We start from the raw sequence: 18,965 nt of genomic DNA on the forward strand, positions 1-18,965 counted from the left end.
TATCTGGCAGTGTGGACTTGCCCCACTCACTCCCCTCTCTATCTGGCAGTGTGGACTTGCCCCACTCTCTCCCCTCTCTATCTGGCAGTGTGGACTTGCCCCACTCTCTCCCCTCTCTATCTGGCAGTGTGGTCTTGCCCCACTGCACTCCCCTCTCTATCTGGCAGTGTGGTCTTGCCGCACTCACTCCCCTCTCTATCTGGCAGTGTGGACTTGCCCCACTCCCCTCTCTATCTGGCAGTGTGGACTTGCCCCACTCCCCTCTCTATCTGGCAGGGTGGACTTGCCCCACTCCCCTCTCTATCTGGCAGTGTGGTCTTGCCCCACTCACTCCCCTCTCTATCTGGCAGTGTGGACTTGTCCCACTCACTCCCCTCTCTATCTGGCAGTGTGGACTTGCCCCACTCCCCTCTCTATCTGGCAGTGTGGACTTGCCCCACTCACTCCCCTCTCTATCTGGCAGTGTGGTCTTGCCCCACTCACTCCCCTCTCTATCTGGCAGTGTGGACTTGCCCCACTCACTCCCCTCTCTATCTGGCAGTGTGGACTTGCCCCACTCCCCTCTCTGTCTGGCAGTGTGGTCTTGCCCCACTCACTCCCCTCTCTATCTGGCAGTGTGGACTTGCCCCACTCACTCCCCTCTCTATCTGGCAGTGTGGACTTGCCCCACTCACTCCCCTCTCTATCTGGCAGTGTGGACTTGCCCCACTCACTCCCCTCTCTATCTGGCAGTGTGGTCTTGCCCCACTCACTCCCCTCTCTATCTGGCAGTGTGGACTTGCCCCACTCACTCCCCTCTCTATCTGGCAGTGTGGACTTGCCCCACTCACTCCCCTCTCTATCTGGCAGTGTGGACTTGCCCCACTCACTCCCCTCTCTATCTGGCAGTGTGGACTTGCCCCACTCACTCCCCTCTCTATCTGGCAGTGTGGACTTGCCCCACTCACTCCCCTCTCTATCTGGCAGTGTGGTCTTGCCCCACTCACTCCCCTCTCTATCAGGCAGTGTGGACTTCCCCACTCACTCCCCTCTCTATCTGGCAGTGTGGTCTTGCCCCACTCACTCCCCTCTCTATCTGGCAGTGTGGACTTGCCCCACTCTCTCCCCTCTCTATCTGGCAGTGTGGACTTGCCCCACTCACTCCCCTCTCTATCTGGCAGTGTGGTCTTGCCCCACTCACTCCCCTCTCTATCTGGCAGTGTGGACTTGCCCCACTCCCTCCCCTCTCTATCTGGCAGTGTGGACTTGCCCCACCGCACTCCCCCCTCTATCTGGCAGTGTGGTCTTGCCCCACCGCACTCCCCTCTCTATCTGGCTGTGTGGACAGTGTGGTCTCCCCGGACAGGCGCCGGAATGTGGCGACTAGGGGCTTTTCACAGTAACTTCATTGAAGCCTACTCGTGACAATAAGCGATTTTCATTTCATTTTCATTTAATTTCATTTCCTGTGAATGAATTTTTAAAAACATCAGACTGCCCCAAACTGCGCCACACCAGTGAATTGGAGCATAGTCACGGTGCCAACGCAGAGAAACGTGGCAGCCAACCTGTACACAGCAAGATTCCACAGGGGCAGCCTGGTCACTAGCCGGGCGAATCTATCCTTGTGATGTCGATCTGTTTTAAGTGACTGTTGTTTTTTTGTGGGACGAGACAAACGAGCGACTGGGCAGGGTCAGGGGTCAATGATCTGGACTGCGAACCCTGGGCTCCTTCTGTTCATCGGCCTAAAGTGACAGAAGCCAATTAGAGCGCTTCCCCTGCTCCCGGGGGTCAGGCCAGCTGACTCCGCACGTGCGAGCTGCATGGTACCGATGTGTTTCCCCTGCTCCCGGGGGTCAGGAGACTCCGCACGTGCGAGCTGCATGGTACCGATGTGTTTCCCCTGCTCCCGGGGGTCAGGAGACTCCGCACGTGCGAGCTGCATGGTACCGATGTGTTTCCCCTGCTCCCGGGGGTCAGGAGACTCCGCACGTGCGAGCTGCATGGTACCGATGTATTTCCCCTGCTCCCGGGGTCAGGAGACTCCGCACGTGCGAGCTGCATGGTACCGATGTGTTTCCCCTGCTCCCGGGGGTCAGGAGACTCCGCACGTGCGAGCTGCATGGTACCGATGTATTTCCCCTGCTCCCGGGGTCAGGAGACTCCGCACGTGCGAGCTGCATGGTACCGATGTGTTTCCCCTGCTCCCGGGGGTCAGGCCAGCTGACTCCGCACGTGCGAGCTGCATGGTACCGATGTATTTCCCCTGCTCCCGGGGGTCAGGAGACTCCGCACGTGCGAGCTGCATGGTACCGATGTGTTTCCCCTGCTCCCGGGGGTCAGGCCAGCTGACTCCGCACGTGCGAGCTGCATGGTACCGATGTTACAATCCAAGTGCAGATACTGGGGTTTGCTGTGGGGGGGGGGGGGGTATGTCTGCGTTCTGCTGTGTCTGTGCTAAATGTACAGCCTCATCTCAAAGCTAGCTTGGTGGAAAAGGTGTTGCGGAGGATGAATGCCTCAACCTCGTGTGCGAGGCTGACCTTAATACAGTTACGAGTAAGGGCAGCACAGTGGCACAGTGTCGGACCCCACGGCGCCGAGGTCCCAGGTTCGATCCCGGCCCTGGGTCACTGTCCGTGTGGAGTTTGCACATTCTCCCCGTGTCTGCGTGGGTTTCACCCCCACAACCCAAAGATGTGCAGGGTAGGTGGATTGGCCACGCTAAATTGCCCCTTAATTGGAAAAAAATGAATTGGGTACTCTTAACTTAATAAAAAAGAATACAGTGACAAGTGGCACAATGGGTGCACCTGCCGGGATCGAGGGTGGGCCTGCTGTTTGAGGGGGTGGGGGACACTGGCGAGCGGTGTGGGAGGGGTCTGGACAATCCCGCCCATCTGTTCTGGTCCTGCCCAAAGTTGGGGAAATTTTGGGGCACCGTGTTGGCGATCCTGCACGTGGATTTGGGGTGTTGGACTTGCCGGAGCTGTGGAGGGCGGGGGGGGGGGGGGGGGGGGGGGGGGGGGGAGATATTTTAGCCTTCGCCTCGCTGATCGCTCACAGGCGGGTCCTGTTGGGGGTGGAGGTCAGTATCTCTGCCCAGGACCTCAGTGCGGCCAAGGTGTTGTTTGGTCGATGAGGTGGGGGGGGGGGGAGAGAGGGGGAGGGGTGGGGGAGAGGTGGGGGGGGGGGGGGGAGAGAGGGGGAGGGGTGGGGGAGAGGGGGGGGGGGGGGGCTCTGTTGCTCTGCATTGTTTTCTATATAAAATGTTAAAAACCGAATTAAAAATATTTTTTTAAAAACTGTGAGAAGCCCGGCTCCTGATCGTTTCACTACCTTCTCGTTGCTCAGGCCAGTAAACGGCTCCATCATCCTGTACAACAGGAAGAAGGTGAAATATCGGAAAGACGGCTACTGTTGGAAGAAACGGAAAGACGGCAAAACAACCAGAGAGGATCACATGAAATTGAAAGTTCAAGGGATGGAGGTTGGTGAAAATGCCACCGGAAGGTTGCTGGGTGGGGGTGGGGGGGTAGGGGTATGGGTCTGATTCATTGAGGGGACGGGAGCATCGCTGGCAAATCTGACGTGTTTCCCATCCGTCCTTGCCCCCCCCCCCCAGAAGCTGGTGGTGAGTCCCTGCAGCCAGTGAGGATCTTCCATCAGCACCGCTGCTTGTTGACACTGTCCTCTTCCAATCCTTTCACACTCAGGGATACTCTGAGGAGTCTGTGTGTGTTTTATTCATTCCCGGGATGGGGGCGTCGCTGGCCGGGACCTGCATTTATTGCCCATCCCTAATTGCCCCTTCAGAAGGTGGTGGGTGAGCCGCCTTCTTGAGCCACTGCAGTCTGTGTTGTGTAGGTACACCCACTGTGCTGTTAGGGAGGGAGTTCCAGGATGTTGCCCCAGTGACAGTGAAGGAGCGGCCGATATATTTCCCAGTCGGGGCGGTGAGTGACTCGGACGGGAACCTCCAGGTGGTGGGGTTCCCAGGTATCTGCTGCCCTTGTCCTTCTAGATGGTAGAGGCCGTGGGTTTGGAAGGTGCTGCCTAAGGAGCCTTGGTGAGTTGCTGCAGTGCATCTTGTAGACGGTCCACACGGCTGCCACTGTGCGTCGGTGGGGGAGGGAGTGAATGTTTGTGGATGGGGAGCCAATCAAGCGGGGCTGCTTTGTCCTGGATGGTGTTGAGCTTCTTGAGTGTTGTCGGAGCTGCGCTCATCCAGGCAAGTGGAGAGTCTCCCATCACACTCCTGACTTGTGCCTTGTAGATGGTGGACAGGCTTTGGGGGGTCAGGAGGTGAGTTACTCTCCGCAGGATTCCCAGCCTCTGACCTGCCCTGGTAGCCACAGTATTAATGTGGCTGGGTCCAGTTCAGTTTCTGATCAATGGTAACCCCCAGGATGTTGATAGTATTACCATCCCAGACTACACCCCACCAGTGGCCAGGATTATTTTAATTTTGTAAAGAGTGTGAGGAAAGGATATCTCGTCCAGGAGAGATTTCACACAAATATATTAAACAAACTTTATTCCTGACAAAGTATTAAAATATCTTTAATATCACACAAGGAAATAGCTGACAATTACCCCATAAACAATGATAATCGATACGGTGACACGATAACACTTAACTGCTATCTTTACTCCCACTCAAACCAAAAAAAAATTCTACTCTCAGACCACTGTTGGCCCTCAAGAATACCGGCTTTATAGAGCTGTCTGGATCTACTTTGAGAAAGAGAGATTGGTTGAAGCGGCTTTAAAGAAAAGATCTGAATCATGTCAGAACGAAGCAGAAACCCTGGCTATATTTCTTCAGCTCACCTTCCAATCACACTCCTCTGAACTGCCTGGACAGATCATGCTAATCTATCTACAGACATATATTTTAACTAAACTGACTTCTGCTCACATCTTCAGCTAAAACTTAACTAACACTGCTTTTGTAAAATACCTGGTACCATGGCTCCTCCCAGTAATTACATCATTTTGCCAAGCTGAAATCTAATGAACTCCACAGGGAATCCCCTTAATCCAAACAACATTCCATTAGCCCAAGATAGAGACTCGGAGACACAGGGACTCCCAGCCACCTCCCGATAGGTATACAGAGACACAGGGACTCCCAGCCACCTCCAGATAGGGACACAGAGACACAGGGGCACCCAGCCACCTCCAGATAGGGATACAGAGACACAGGGACTCCCAGCCACCTCCCGATAGGGACACAGAGACACAGGGACTCCCAGCCACCTCCCGATAGGGACACGGAGACACAGGGACTCCCAGCCACCTCCCGATAGGGACACAGAGACACAGGGACTCCCAGCCACCTCCCGATAGGGACACAGGGGCACCCACCCACCTCCCGATAGGGACACGGAAACACAGGGACTCCCAGCCACCTCCCGATAGGGACACAGGGGCACCCAGCCACCTCCCGATAGGGACACAGAGACACAGGGGCACCCAGCCACCTCCAGATAGAGACACGGAGACACAGGGACTCCCAGCCACCTCCCGATAGGGACACAGAGACACAGGGACTCCCAGTCACCTCCCGATAGGGACACAGGGACTCCCAGCCACCTCCCGATAGGGACACAGGGACACAGGGACTCCCAGTCACCTCCCGATAGGGACACAGGGACACCGGGAGTCCCAGCCACCTCCAGATATGGACACAGAGACACAGGGACACCCAGCCACCTCCCGATAGGGACACGGAAACACAGGGACTCCCAGCCACCTCCCGATAGGGACACAGGGACTCCCAGCCACCTCCCGATAGGGACACAGAGACACAGGGACTCACAGCCACCTCCAGATAGGGACACAGGGACACAGGGACTCCCAGTCACCTCCCGATAGGGACACAGGGACTCCCAGCCACCTCCCGATAGGGACACGGAAACACAGGGACTCCCAGCCACCTCCAGATAGAGACACGGAGACACAGGGCACCCAGCCACCTCCAGATAGGGACACAGAGACACAGGGACTCACAGCCACCTCCCGATAGGGACACAGAGACACAGGGACTCCCAGCCACCTCCCGATAGGGACATAGAGACACAGGGGCACCCAGCCACCTCCCGATAGGGACATAGAGACACAGGGACTCCCAGCCACCTCCCGATAGGGACACAGAGACACAGGGACTCCCAGCCACCTCCCGATAGGGACATAGAGACACAGGGGCACCCAGCCACCTCCCGATAGGGACACGGAGACACAGGGCACCCAGCCACCTCCCGATAGGGACACGGAGACACAGGGACTCCCTGGTTTCCCATCCACATGCAGGAAGAGAGAGGGTCCCATTTCTACCCCCTCCTCCCTCAGTGCGATCAGGCCTGATGTGACCTGTCTCTGTAAACTCGTGCCACTGTGTGAACAAGGAGCGGAATGAACTATATAAACTGTTACACGATTGACTTGTTTGCGATTTGATCACCGGGACTGTTAGGACCATTTACTGGCAGGGGACAGACTGACCTTTACCTTCCTTGTCTCCACAGTGTCTGTATGGCTGTTATGTACATTCTTCAATCATTCCAACGTTCCACCGAAGGTGCTACTGGCTTCTGCAGGTACGATCCCATGGTAGGGCAGCACGGTAGCACAGTGGTTAGCACTGTGGCTTCACAGCTCCAGGGTCCCGGGTTCGATTCCCGGCTGGGGTCACTGTCGGTGCGGAGTCTGCACGTTCTCCCCGTGTCTGCGTGGGTTTCCTCCGGGTGCTCCGGTTTCCTCCCACAAGTCCCGAAAGACGTGCTGTGAGGTGAATTGGACATTCTGAATTCTCCCTCTGTGTACCCGAACAGGCGCCGGAATGTGGCGACGAGGGGATTTTCACAGTAACGTCACTGCAGTGTTAATGTAAGCCTACTTGTGACAAAAAAGATTCTTATTACAGCCGCATCCCTGAGCGAAATGTTTAACCTTCAGGAAGAAGGATGGGGAAATGCTGATCCAACCTTAAGACGATCGGCTTTTTGTCTTGTAGACTCCTGTTCTCTGACACTAACAGTTCTTCCTTACTTTATTTACAATAATATTTAGGATTCATTAACGGGATACAATACTGACCACATTGTGTAAATTGTAAGTCTACAGTTTTCCCAAATACGATGGCCTTGCCGTTTTCCATGTTACGTTTCGTACATGCTGTCTATATTGGTTGGCTCAGTCATAAAGGTATTTCGCTGGATACGATATCTGCCCTAATGATTCTTTCCAGCGATTTTATAAGGAATCACTACTCTTTTCGGTGATTCAGGGGGTATTATGGAACTTCCAAATTCTTCAACCTTGTTCCTGTCTTTGTCACTTAAAGAGTTCAGTTAACATCTCAACCAGTCTGTCCCACACCCTGCGGATGTACATCCGCTGTCTAATCTGCACAATCGCAGGGACTCTGCGACCAGCACATTCTTTACTGGACTGAAACTTCCTGGTGCTAAGACGATGCCTTAGAACATAGAACAGTACAGCACAGAACAGGCCCTTCGGCCCTCAATGTTGTGCCGAGCCATGATCACCCTACTCAAACCCACGTATCCACCCTATACCCGTAACCCAACAACCCCCCCCCCCCCCTTAACCTTACTTTTTGTAGGACACTACAGGCAATTTTAGCATGGCCAATCCACCTAACCCGCACAACTTTGGACTGTGGGAGGAAACCGGAGCACCCGGAGGAAACCCACGCACACAGGGGGAGGACGTGCAGACTCCGCACGGACAGTGACCCAGCCGGGAATCGAACCCGGGACCCTGGAGCTGTGAAGCATTGATGCTAACCACCATGCTACCGTGCTGCCCGGGAAGGAATAATAAGCCTTCTCTTTGGTCAATATCTCCCTCTTCTTCAGAGTCTTCATCTCGTGTTTGGTTTCAAACATCTTATTATCTCGCTTGGGAGACGGCTTGTTGCAAAAGGGAATTTTGAATCGCACCGGAAACACCGATCTGTCCGCACCCTGGCCATCCTCTGGATGTTTCCCAACTCATTCCTCCTGCCGTATTCGTTACAGGTCTTTCTGTCCTCGTTATTTTTAGTGATAAATCTTATTTCATATTGACCCTTGAGGTCTGTTGCTGGACCACCTCGCCATCCCATTATTCCACAGTCTGTCATCGCCAATCGGCCCATGAACTCTGCCGGGAAGGAATAATAATCTTGATCACTGTCACAAGTAGGCTTGTAACACTGCAATGAAGTTACTGTTTGCCCAGGAACATTTTTAGAGCCTCTGATGTTTGTTCCGACATGGTGTGTCTTTCTGAAAATGTAGCTCCCGTCAAAACCAGCATCTGTCCATATTTGTAACTTTAGCGCAATCCAATAATTTAAACGCCAGTACTAGAACATAGAACAGTACAGCACAGAACAGGCCCTTCGGCCCTCTATGTTGTGCCGAGCAATGATCACCCTACTCAAGCCCACATAGCCACCCTATACCCGTAACCCAACAACCCTCCCCTAACCTTACTTCCTAGGATACTACGGGCAATTTAGCATGGCCAATCCACCTAACCCGCACATCTTTGGACTGTGGGAGGAAACCGGAGCACCCGGAGGAAACCCACGCACACACACGGGGAGGACGTGCAGACTCCACACAGACAGTGACCCAGCCGGGAACCGAACCTAGGACCCTGGAGCTGTGAAGCATTTATGCTAACCACCATGCTACCGTGCTACTGTTTGAGGGATTTCTTGACGGAATCTTTGCAGCCTTTTATATAGTCTGTTAAATTCCGTTACATACTCTTCTATTGAGGTCTCCTCCGACTTTCTAAAGCTGCCGAAATCTGACCATGCTGTGGCGCTGCCGGCGTTGGACTGGGGTGAGCACAGTAAGAAGTCTTACAACACCAGGTTAAAGTCCAACAGGTTTGTTTTAAATCACTAGCTTTTGGAGGCACTGCTCCTTAGGTGAATGGCGAGGTGGGTTCCAGAAACATTTATATAGACAAAGTCAAAGATGCAGTGCGATACTTTGAATGCGAGCATTTGCAGGTAATTTAGTCTTTACAGATCGAGAAAGAGGTGTAACCCCCAGGTTAAAGAGGTGTGAATTGTCTCAAGCAGGACAGTTAGTCGGATTTTGCAAGCCCAGTTCAGCAGTCAGGGGCATTCAGCTTCTGATCTCCGGGTAAGCGTTCTCCAAGGCGGCCTTCAGGATGCGCGACAACGCAGAATCGCCGAGCAGAAACTTATAGCTAAGTTTCGCACAGATGAGTACGACCTCAACCGGGACCTGGGATTCATGTCGCATTACATTACAGTGCCCATTCTGTGCCTTTCCAGAATCTGCTATTGTTTCCAATTGGTTCATTGTTCCTTTGGTGGCCTCTGGCTTATAACTCGACTGCGTGATGGTGTTAACGTGAACCATTTGATGTTGGTATTAAGCTGTGCCGTATGATGACGACTCCGAGTTGATGTTTGTTTTGGAACCTCTCCCCACAGAATCCTGACATCGTGCTCGTCCATTACTTAAATGTGCCAGTTCCCGAGGACTGCGGCAAGATGTGTGGCCCTGTTCTCTGCTCTGTCAACAGTGACAGGAAGGAATGGATGAAGTGGTCGAGGGAGGAACTTATCTGCCAGCTGAAGCCAATGTGTAAGACAATGTGAGGTGGGGGCAGGGGGTGAGGTGGGCGCAGGGGGTGGGGTGGGCGCAGGGGGTGAGGTGGGGGCAGGGGGTGAGGTGGGGGCAGGGGGTGAGGTGGGCGCAGGGGGTGAGGTGGGCGCAGGGGGTGAGGTGGGGGCAGGGGGTGAGGTGGGGGCAGGGGGTGAGGTGGGGGCAGGGGGTGAGGTGGGGGCAGGGTGTGAGGTGGGGGCAGGGTGTGAGGTGGGGGCAGGGTGTGAGGTGGGGGCAGGGGGTGAGGTGGAGGCAGGGGGTGAGGTGGAGGCAGGGGGTGAGGTGGGTGCAGGGGGTGAGGTGGGTGCAGGGGGTGAGGTGGGTGCAGGGGGTGAGGTGGGTGCAGGGGGTGAGGTGGGTGCAGGGGGTGAGGTGGGTGCAGGGGGTGAGGTGGGTGCAGGGGGTGAGGTGGGTGCAGGGGGTGAGGTGGGTGCAGGGGGTGAGGTGGGTGCAGGGGGTGAGGTGGGTGCAGGGGGTGAGGTGGGTGCAGGGGGTGAGGTGGGTGCAGGGGGTGAGGTGGGTGCAGGGGGTGAGGTGGGTGCAGGGGGTGAGGTGGGTGCAGGGGGTGAGGTGGGTGCAGGGGGTGAGGTGGGTGCAGGGGGTTGAGGTGGGTGCAGGGGGTGAGGTGGGTGCAGGGGGTGAGGTGGGTGCAGGGGGTGAGGTGGGTGCAGGGGGTGAGGTGGGTGCAGGGGGTGAGGTGGGTGCAGGGGGTGAGGTGGGTGCAGGGGGTGAGGTGGGTGCAGGGGGTGAGGTGGGTGCAGGGGGTGAGGTGGGTGCAGGGGGTGAGGTGGGTGCAGGGGGTGAGGTGGGTGCAGGGGGTGAGGTGGGTGCAGGGGGTGAGGTGGGTTGCAGGGGGTGAGGTGGGTGCAGGGGGTGAGGTGGGTGCAGGGGGTGAGGTGGGTGCAGGGGGTGAGGTGGGTGCAGGGGGGTGAGGTGGGTGCAGGGGGTGAGGTGGGTGCAGGGGGTGAGGTGGTGCAGGGGGTGAGGTGGGTGCAGGGGGTGAGGTGGGTGCAGGGGGTGAGGTGGGTGCAGGGGGTGAGGTGGGTGCAGGGGGTGAGGTGGGTGCAGGGGGTGAGGTGGGTGCAGGGGGTGAGGTGGGTGCAGGGGGTGAGGTGGGTGCAGGGGGTGAGGTGGGTGCAGGGGGTGGGTGGGTGCAGGGGTGGGGTGGGTGCAGGGGGGGGGGTGGGCGGGGGTGGGGGGGGCGGGGGGAGGTGGGGGCGGGGGGATGGTGGGGGCGGGGGGGTGTGGGGGCAGGGGGCAGGGGGAGGTGTGGGGGCAGGGGGTGAGGTGGGGGCAGGGGGTGAGGTGGGGGCAGGGGGAGGGTGGGGCAGGGGGAGAGGTGTGGGGGAGGTGGGGGCAGGGGGTGGTGTGGGGGCAGGGGGTGGTGTGGGGGCAGGGGGTGGTGTGGCGAATGGGGTGCTGGGTTGGGTGCTGGTACTGTGCTGCCATTGGGTGAGGGAAGGCCAGTGTCATTCGGGATTCCTGCTCCGAATGATGAGCTGCTCAGTCCTGCTGCATGGCATGTGTTCAGACACTAGATGAGGACAGGTATGGTCTTGTCTGTGAGCCTCCAGCGCTATTGAGCGGTCAGAATCGTACCCAGTGAGAATTTCACTTTCAGACGATGGGGAAAGAGGGAGATCTGTCTGTATATCACCATCCTGCAGAGGGGTCATGGTGAGTGGATATTTTAGAAGCTGGAAGGAAGGAGACAGTGAGGTTCGCCAGCACCATTGCTGCTTTGTTTATTTCCAAATGACCTGGCCCTGGGTGTGGTGGGTCAAATGTCTGGGAAAGTTACAGAACACAGGTTCAATTCCGGCCTCAGGTGACTATCTTTGCGGAGTCTGCACGTTCTCCCCGTGTGTGCGTGGGTTTCCTCCGGGTCCTCCGGTTTCCTCCGGGTGCTCCGGTTTCCTCCGGGTGCTCCGGTTTCCTCCGGGTGCTCCGGTTTCCTCCCACAGTCCAAAGATGTGCAGGTTAGGGTGGATTGGCCATGCTAAATTGCCCTTAGTGTCCAAAATTGCCCTTAGTGCTGGGTGGGGTTACTGGGTTATGGGGATATGGTAGAGGTGTTGACCTTGGGTAGGGTGCTCTTTCCAAGAGCCGGTGCAGACTCGATGGGCCAAATGGCCTCCTTCTGCACTGTAAATTCTATGATAATTTACGATTAATCGAAGACAGAGTTTCGGCACAACACCGTGGGCCGAAGGGCCTGTTCTGTGCTATATTTTATGATGCAGGGATAAGAGATGAAGACTACACTAAACTGATAGAACAGGTTAGTGATCGCTGTGAAGTTTGTAGGAAGTTCAGAAGGACACCAGCACGACCGATAGTACCTTGCCATTAGCCGAGGTTTTTAACGACATTGTGGCCATAGGGGAGGGGAAGGGTGAGGGGGAGCAGCCGGTTTCCTCCCACAGTCCGAAGATTTGGGAGATTTGGGAGATTAGCCGCGATAAATTGCCCTTGGTGTCCAAAACGGTTAAGTGGGGTTACTGGGTTACGGAGATAGGGTGGAGGTGTTAACCTTGGGTAGGGTGCTCTTTCCAGGAGCCGGTGCAGACTCGATGGGCCGAATGGCCTCCTTCTGCACTGTAAATTCTATGATTCTAACTTGGCAACGTGTGAAGTAGGCCCGGTAACCCCGGGGCCCGGTAACCCCGAGGCCCGGTAACCCCGGTAACCCCGAGGCCCGGTAACCCCGAGGCCCGGTAACCCCGAAGCCCCGGCTGATGCTCGAGGGACACGGGTTCAAATCTAACCACGGGCCCTGCGGGAATTTTAATTGTTAAATCTGGAATTATAAAGTTATTCTCAGCAATGACGACCATGGAACGATGGCGATTGTGGTAAAAACCCATCTGGTTCAGTCATGTCCTTTAGGGAAGGAGCCGACCGTACGCCGGTCTGACCGACACGTGACTCCAGACCCACGGCGATGGGGCTGGCCTCTTCACTGCCCATCTGTGAAATGGGCCGAGCGAGTCGCTCGGTTCGAGGGCAATTAAGGACGGGCAACAAATGCTGGTCCAGCCCAGCGAGGCCCACACCCTGTGAAATGGTAAAGGGGGGGGCGGGGGGGGGGGGCACTTTAGGGAGGCCTCACAGAAGGTGCGAGATCGGGGACCGGGCATGTTGGGAGTTAAGTTACTGGGAGAAGCCAGGATTCTCGGAGGGAAACGGGGGAGCATTTCTTCTCACAGAGGGGTGATCGGGAAGGGGCTGCCGGAAAGGAGGGTGCAATCCGATTCAGGAGGGGCTTTCAAAAATTGGCCGTGCCCGATCGGGAGGTGAATTTGCGGGAATATGGGAGGAAGCTTGGTCCACTTTAGAAAACTGGGGGCTTGCACAGGCGCGGTGGGCTGAATGGCCTCCTGACCTGCCAGGCTGTGCTAGAGGAGGAAGATTGACTGCTTTTTCTTTCTGCTCTCAGTCCACTGCATCAAGTGGTCGTGCAGCAACGGTAACGGAGCAACCGAGTTCTCAGTGGAACAACTGGTTCACCAGGTGCTGGAGAGCCACCAGGCAAAGCCCCAGCCACGTACCCACACCTGTCTCTGTAACCGAGGCCTTGGTAAGTGTAACACTCTGGTTCAGTCCACAGGTTGGCTCAGTGACAGGGATAAGGTAGCAAACTAGCTTAGTCGGAGGCAAAATTGATCGAGATGCACCACCATGTGCTGCAGGCACGTTTGGGTCTCCCTCCCTCTTCCCGGCCCCCCCCAACCATGCCCAACTTTCACTCTCTCACCCAGGCTACCTGCGGGATGCGTGGCCTGGTGGACAGTCTGTTCCACCAAAGGATTCACGGTGAGGGTAATGTACAGATCCCCCACTCTGGCAGGAAAGGGGCAAGTGGCAGAATTCTCTGGATGTGATCTGCCCACTCCAAAAAGTGGAGTCCTGTGTTGATATTTTGGGGTTGAGGTGTCGATGAGACTTATAAAATGTGGGAGCCGCCAGTCAGAGCGGGAGCGGAGAGTCAGAGCGGGAGCTGAGAGTTGGAGAGGGAGCTGAGAGAGCGGGAGCGGAGATTCAGAGCGGGAGCTGAGAGTCAGAGCGGGAGCGGAGAGTCGGAGCGGGAGCGGGGAATCAGAGTGGGAGCGGAGAGTCGGAGCGGGAGCGGAGAGTCGGAGCGGGAGCGGAGAGTCGGAGCGGGAGCTGACAGTCGGAGCGGGAGCTGACAGTCGGAGCGGGAGCTGAGAGTCGGAGCGGGAGCTGAGAGTCGGAGCGGGAGCTGAGAGTCGGAGCGGGAGCGGAGAGTCGGAGCGGGAGCGGGGAATCAGAGCGGGAGAGGAGAGTCGGAGCGGGAGCGGAGAGTCGGAGCGGGAGCTGAGAGTCTGAGCGGAGAGCGGGAGCGGAGAGCGGGAGCGGAGAGTCGGAGCGGGAGCGGAGAGTCGGAGCGGGAGCTGAGAGTCGGAGCGGGAGCTGAGAGTCGGAGCGGGAGCTGAGATAAGTCACTTAGAAAATCAAAGTTAATGGAGGAGGTATGTGTGCAGGTTAATGATGATGTGGATTATTAGCAGAAAATAAAAGGAAGGGACAGAATGTTTGAAGTAATTTTGAAGAGGACGGTAATGTGACCATTAAAGAAACCTAAAGCTTTTGAGTCTGATAGCTGGAAGCATTCGGAACCAAATTAATGAGTTGACATTGCAAATAAAGACAAAGGTTGGTGGTGATTACTGAGACATGGTTGCAAGGAGACCAGGTCTGGGAATTGAATATCCAAGGGTACTCAAGATTTCGGACGGATATACAGAAAGGTAACGGTGGTGGTGTAGCGTTGCTGGTAACGGAAGGGATCAGTGCTGGAACGAGAAATAATATAAGCACTGGCGATCAAGACATGGAATCAGACTGGGAAGATACAAGAAATAAGAAAGAAAAGAAGTTTCTGGTGGGTGTAATCTATAGACGTCCCAAACAGTAGTTGCTCAGGGTACAGTATAAGCCAGGAAATATTGGAGGCTTGCAAGAAAGGTACAACAACAATCATGTGTGATTTCAATATGCAGATAAACTGGATTAATCAAATTTGCAAGGGAGAGTTCATTGAATGTGTTGGAGATTGTTTCCTGTAACTGTATGTTGGGGAACCGGGAGGAGAATATTCTCAATATAGCATTGTGTAATTAGGAGGGTTTAATTAATAATTATTGTCAGAAGTAGGCTTATATTAACATTGCAGTGAAGTTACTGTGAAAAGCCCCTAGTTGCCACACTCCGGCGCCTGTTCGGGTACGCGGAGGGAGAATTCAGACTGTCCAATTCACCTAACAGCACGTCTTTCGGGACTTGTGGGAGGAAACCGGAGCACCCGGAGGAAACCCACGCAGACACGGGGAGAGCGTGCAGATTCCGCACAGACAGTGACCCAAGCTGGGAATCGTACCTGGGACCCTGGCGCTGTGAAGCAACAATGCTAACCACTGTGCTACCGTGCCGTCTATAATAATCATCGTTAAGGATCCTCTGGGGGAGAGTGATCACAGCGTGATAGAATTTCAAATTCAGTTGTGAGGACAAGAAAGTGGAGTCCCACACTAACGTTCTGAAATTAAACGTTGGTATGAGCACGGATTTGGCCCTGGTGGACTGGGGAGGAAGACTGAAAGGTTGACGAGAAGTGGCAATTGTTTAAGGAGATACTCAATTCCTCCCAACTAAAATATATTCCAGAGAGGAAGAAAGATTGGACGAGGGGAAAAAAACATCCATGGCTGAGCAAGGAAGTTAAAGATGATTTAAAGACAAAAACTAAGGCATACCTTATTGCAAATGCCAGTGGAAGGCTGGAAGATTGGGAAACTTTTAAAGATCAACAAACGATCCTAAAAAAAGTAATAAGTAAAGCAAAGATAAATTATGAAAGAAAACTAACATCAAATATAAAAAAGTGAGCAAAAGCTATCATAAAAGGTAAGAGAGTTGCTAAGTGAATGTTGGTGCCCTGGAAGATGAAACTAGTGAGTTAATTGTGGGGAATACAGAAATGGCAGAGATGCTGAATCAATACTGAGTCTGTGTGGAGTCTGCACGTCCTCCCCCTGTGTGCGTGGGTTTCCTCCGGGTGCTCCGGTTTCCTCCCACAGCCCAAAGATGTGCGGGTTAGGTGGATTGGCCATGCTAAATTGCCCGTAGTGTCCTAAAAAGTAAGGTTAAGGGGGGGGTTGTTGGGTTACGGGTATAGGGTGGATACGTGGGCTTGAGTAGGGTGATCATGGCTCGGCACAACATTGAGGGCCGAAGGGCCTGTTCTGTGCTGTACTGTTCTATGTTCTAATACTTTGCCTCAGTTTTCACGGTGGACACGAGCACCATTCCTATAGGAACGGGCAATTCAGAGGGAATAGAAAGGGTGGAACTTCGAACAATCAGCATCAATACGGAAACGGTACTCAACAAACTCCTGTGATTGAGGGCAGACAAGTCCCCAGGGCCTGAGGGTCTACATCTTAGGGTGTTAAAGGAAGGGGCAGCGGAGATAGTGGATCCATTGGTGATAATATTCCAAAATTCCCTGGACACGGGAAAGGTTCCAGTGGACTGGAAAAATGCAAAAGTAGCGCCCTTATTCGAACAGGGAGGGAGGCTGAATGTGGGAAATGACAACGAGTTAGTTTAGATCTATTGTTGGGAAATTGTTGGAATCAAAAATCCAGGAAATAATGCACTATCCACGAGAGGCAGCATGGTTTTGTGAGGGCGAATCATGTTTGACTAATTTGCTCGAGTTCTTTGAAGATGTAACCAGCAAAGTGGATAATGGGGATCCTGTAGATGTAGTATATCTGGACTTCCGAAAGGCGTTTGATAAGGTGCCACACAGAAGGTAAATTCACAAGGTGAGATCACATGGGATTAGGATGAATTTATTGGCTTGGATAGAAGACTGGCTGACGGACAGGAGACAGAGAGTCGGGATAAATGGGTCGGTGTCTGGATGGCAAGATGTAACACAGAGTGCCACAGAGTTCGGCCCTCAGGTCCCAGCTAGTTACAATATACAAGGTGGCACAGTGGTTAGCACTGATACCTCACAGCACCAGGGTTCGATTCCGGCCTCGGGTCACTGTCTGTGCGGAGTCTGCACGTTCTCACCGTGTGTGCGTGGGTTTCCTCCGGATGCTCCGGTTTCCTCCCACAGTCCAAAGATGTGCCGGTTAGGTGGATCAGCCAGTCTAAATTGTCCCTTAGTGTCTAAAAAGTTAGGTGCGATTATGGGGATAGGGCGGGGGAGTGAGCCTAGTTAGGGTGCTCTTTCAGAGAGTCGGTGCAGACTCGATGGGCTGAATGGCCTCCTTCTGCACTGAAGGAAGAAATAAATATATGTTAACGACGTGGATGTAGGGATAGATACTGTAGCTAAATTTGCAGACGACACAAAAATAGGCGGGACAGTGAGTTGCAATGAGGAAATAAGAACCTTCCAAATGGATATAGAGAGGTTAGGAGAGTGGGCCAAACTGTGGCAGATGCAGTTTAACATGGATAAGTGTGAGGTCATGCATTTTGGTCGGAAAAATGGAAAGGCAACTTATTATCGAAACGGGGAGAGACTCCGGCGTGCCCCGATGCAGAGGGATCTGGGTGTCCTCGTGCATGAATCGTAGGAAACTAGCATTCAGATACGGCAGGTAATAAGGAAAGTGAATGGAATTTGGCCTTTATAGCTAAAGGAATAGAGTGTAAAAGTAGGGAAGTGTTGTTGCAACAATACAAGACACTGGTGAGGCCGCACCTGGAGTATTGTGCAGAGGAGGGTCACTGGGTTGATTCCAGAGGTGAGGAGTTTGTCGTACGAGGAAAGATTGAACACTTTAGGCCTATACTTGGGCAGCACGGTAGCACAGTGGATAGCACTGTGGCTTCACAGCGCCAGGGACCCAGGTTTGATTCCCGGCTTGGGTCACTGTCTGTGCGGAGTCTGCACGTTCTCCCCGTTTCCTCCGGGTGCTCCGGTTTCCTCCCACAGTCTAAAGACGTGCAGGTTAGGTGGATTGGCCGCGCTAAATTGCCCCTTATTGTCCAAAAAGGTTAGAACATAAGAACATAAGAACTAGGAGCAGGAGTCGGCCATCTGGCCCCTCGAGCCTGCTCCGCCATTCAATGAGATCATGGCTGATCTTTTGTGGACTCAGCTCCACTTTCCGGCCCGAACACCATAACCCTTAATCCCTTTATTCTTCAAAAAATTAGCTATCTTTATCTTAAAAACCTTTAATGAAGGAGCCTCAACTGCTTCACTGGGCAAGGAATTCCATAGATTCACAACCCTTTGGGTGAAGAAGTTCCTCCTAAACTCAGTCCTAAATCTACTTCCCCTTATTTTGAGGCTATGTCCCCTAGTTCTGCTTTCACCCGCCAGTGGAAACAACCTGCCCGCATCAATCCTATCTATTCCCTTCATAATTTTAAATGTTTCTATAAGATCCCCCCTCATCCTTCTAAATTCCAACGAGTACAGTCCCAGTCTACTCAACCTCTCCTCGTAATCCAACCCCTTCAGCTCTGGGATTAACCTAGTGAATCTCCTCTGCACACCCTCCAGTGCCAGTACGTCCTTTCTCAAGTAAGGAGACCAAAACTGAACACAATACTCCAGGTGTGGCCTCACTAACACCTTCTACAATTGCAGCATAACCTCCCTAGTCTTAAACTCCATCCCTCTAGCAATGAAGGACAAAATTCCATTTGCCTTCTTAATGACCTGTTGCACTTGTAAACCAACTTTCTGTGACTCATGCACTAGCACACCCAAGTCTCGCTGCACAGCGGCATGCTTTAATATTTTATCGTTTAAATAATAATCCCATTTGCTGTTAGGAGGGGTTATTGGGTTACGGGGATAGGGTGGAAGTGAGGGCTTAAGTGGGTCGGTGCAGACTCGATGGGCCGAATGGCCTCCTGCTGCACTGTATGTTCTATGGTCTACTCTCTAGAGTTTAGAAGAATGAGGGGAGATGTAATTGAGGTAAACAAGCTGCTAAAAGGTCTGGATACAGTAGACGTGGAGCAGACACCTCCTCTTGTGGGACAGACTAAAACGAGAGGTGATAACCGTGGCAGATTTAAAATGAGATGAGGAGAAATCCCTTCTCTCAAAGGGTGGTGAATCTGTGGAATTCGCTACCCCTGAGTGTGGCGGATGTAGGGTTAGTGAGTAAATTTAAGAAGGAGATAGACAGATTTTTAATGAGTAACAAAGGGTTGCGGGCAGAGAACGGGCAGGATGGTGGAGGCCGAGAGGCGATCAGTAGTGACTAGCAGAGCGAGCTGGAGGGGCCGAATGGTCCGCTCCTGCTCCTA

General features: G+C 53.9%; 1 protein-coding gene across 1 annotated transcript in view; it reads left to right on the plus strand.

Moving 5' to 3' along the window:
• The window catches only part of LOC119958415 (calmodulin-binding transcription activator 2-like), a 46,882-nt gene that overhangs the window by 21,662 nt on the left and 6,255 nt on the right, over positions 1-18,965 (plus strand). Inside the window, exons 4-7 of the mRNA XM_038786936.1 lie at positions 3,337-3,472; positions 6,513-6,584; positions 9,473-9,626; positions 13,087-13,227. Coding sequence (XP_038642864.1) covers positions 3,337-3,472; positions 6,513-6,584; positions 9,473-9,626; positions 13,087-13,227 — 503 coding nt within the window. The remainder of the gene's footprint in view (positions 1-3,336; positions 3,473-6,512; positions 6,585-9,472; positions 9,627-13,086; positions 13,228-18,965) is intronic.

The sequence above is a fragment of the Scyliorhinus canicula genome, chromosome 29, assembly GCF_902713615.1.
Source record: "Scyliorhinus canicula chromosome 29, sScyCan1.1, whole genome shotgun sequence".
Lineage (NCBI taxonomy): Eukaryota > Metazoa > Chordata > Chondrichthyes > Carcharhiniformes > Scyliorhinidae > Scyliorhinus > Scyliorhinus canicula.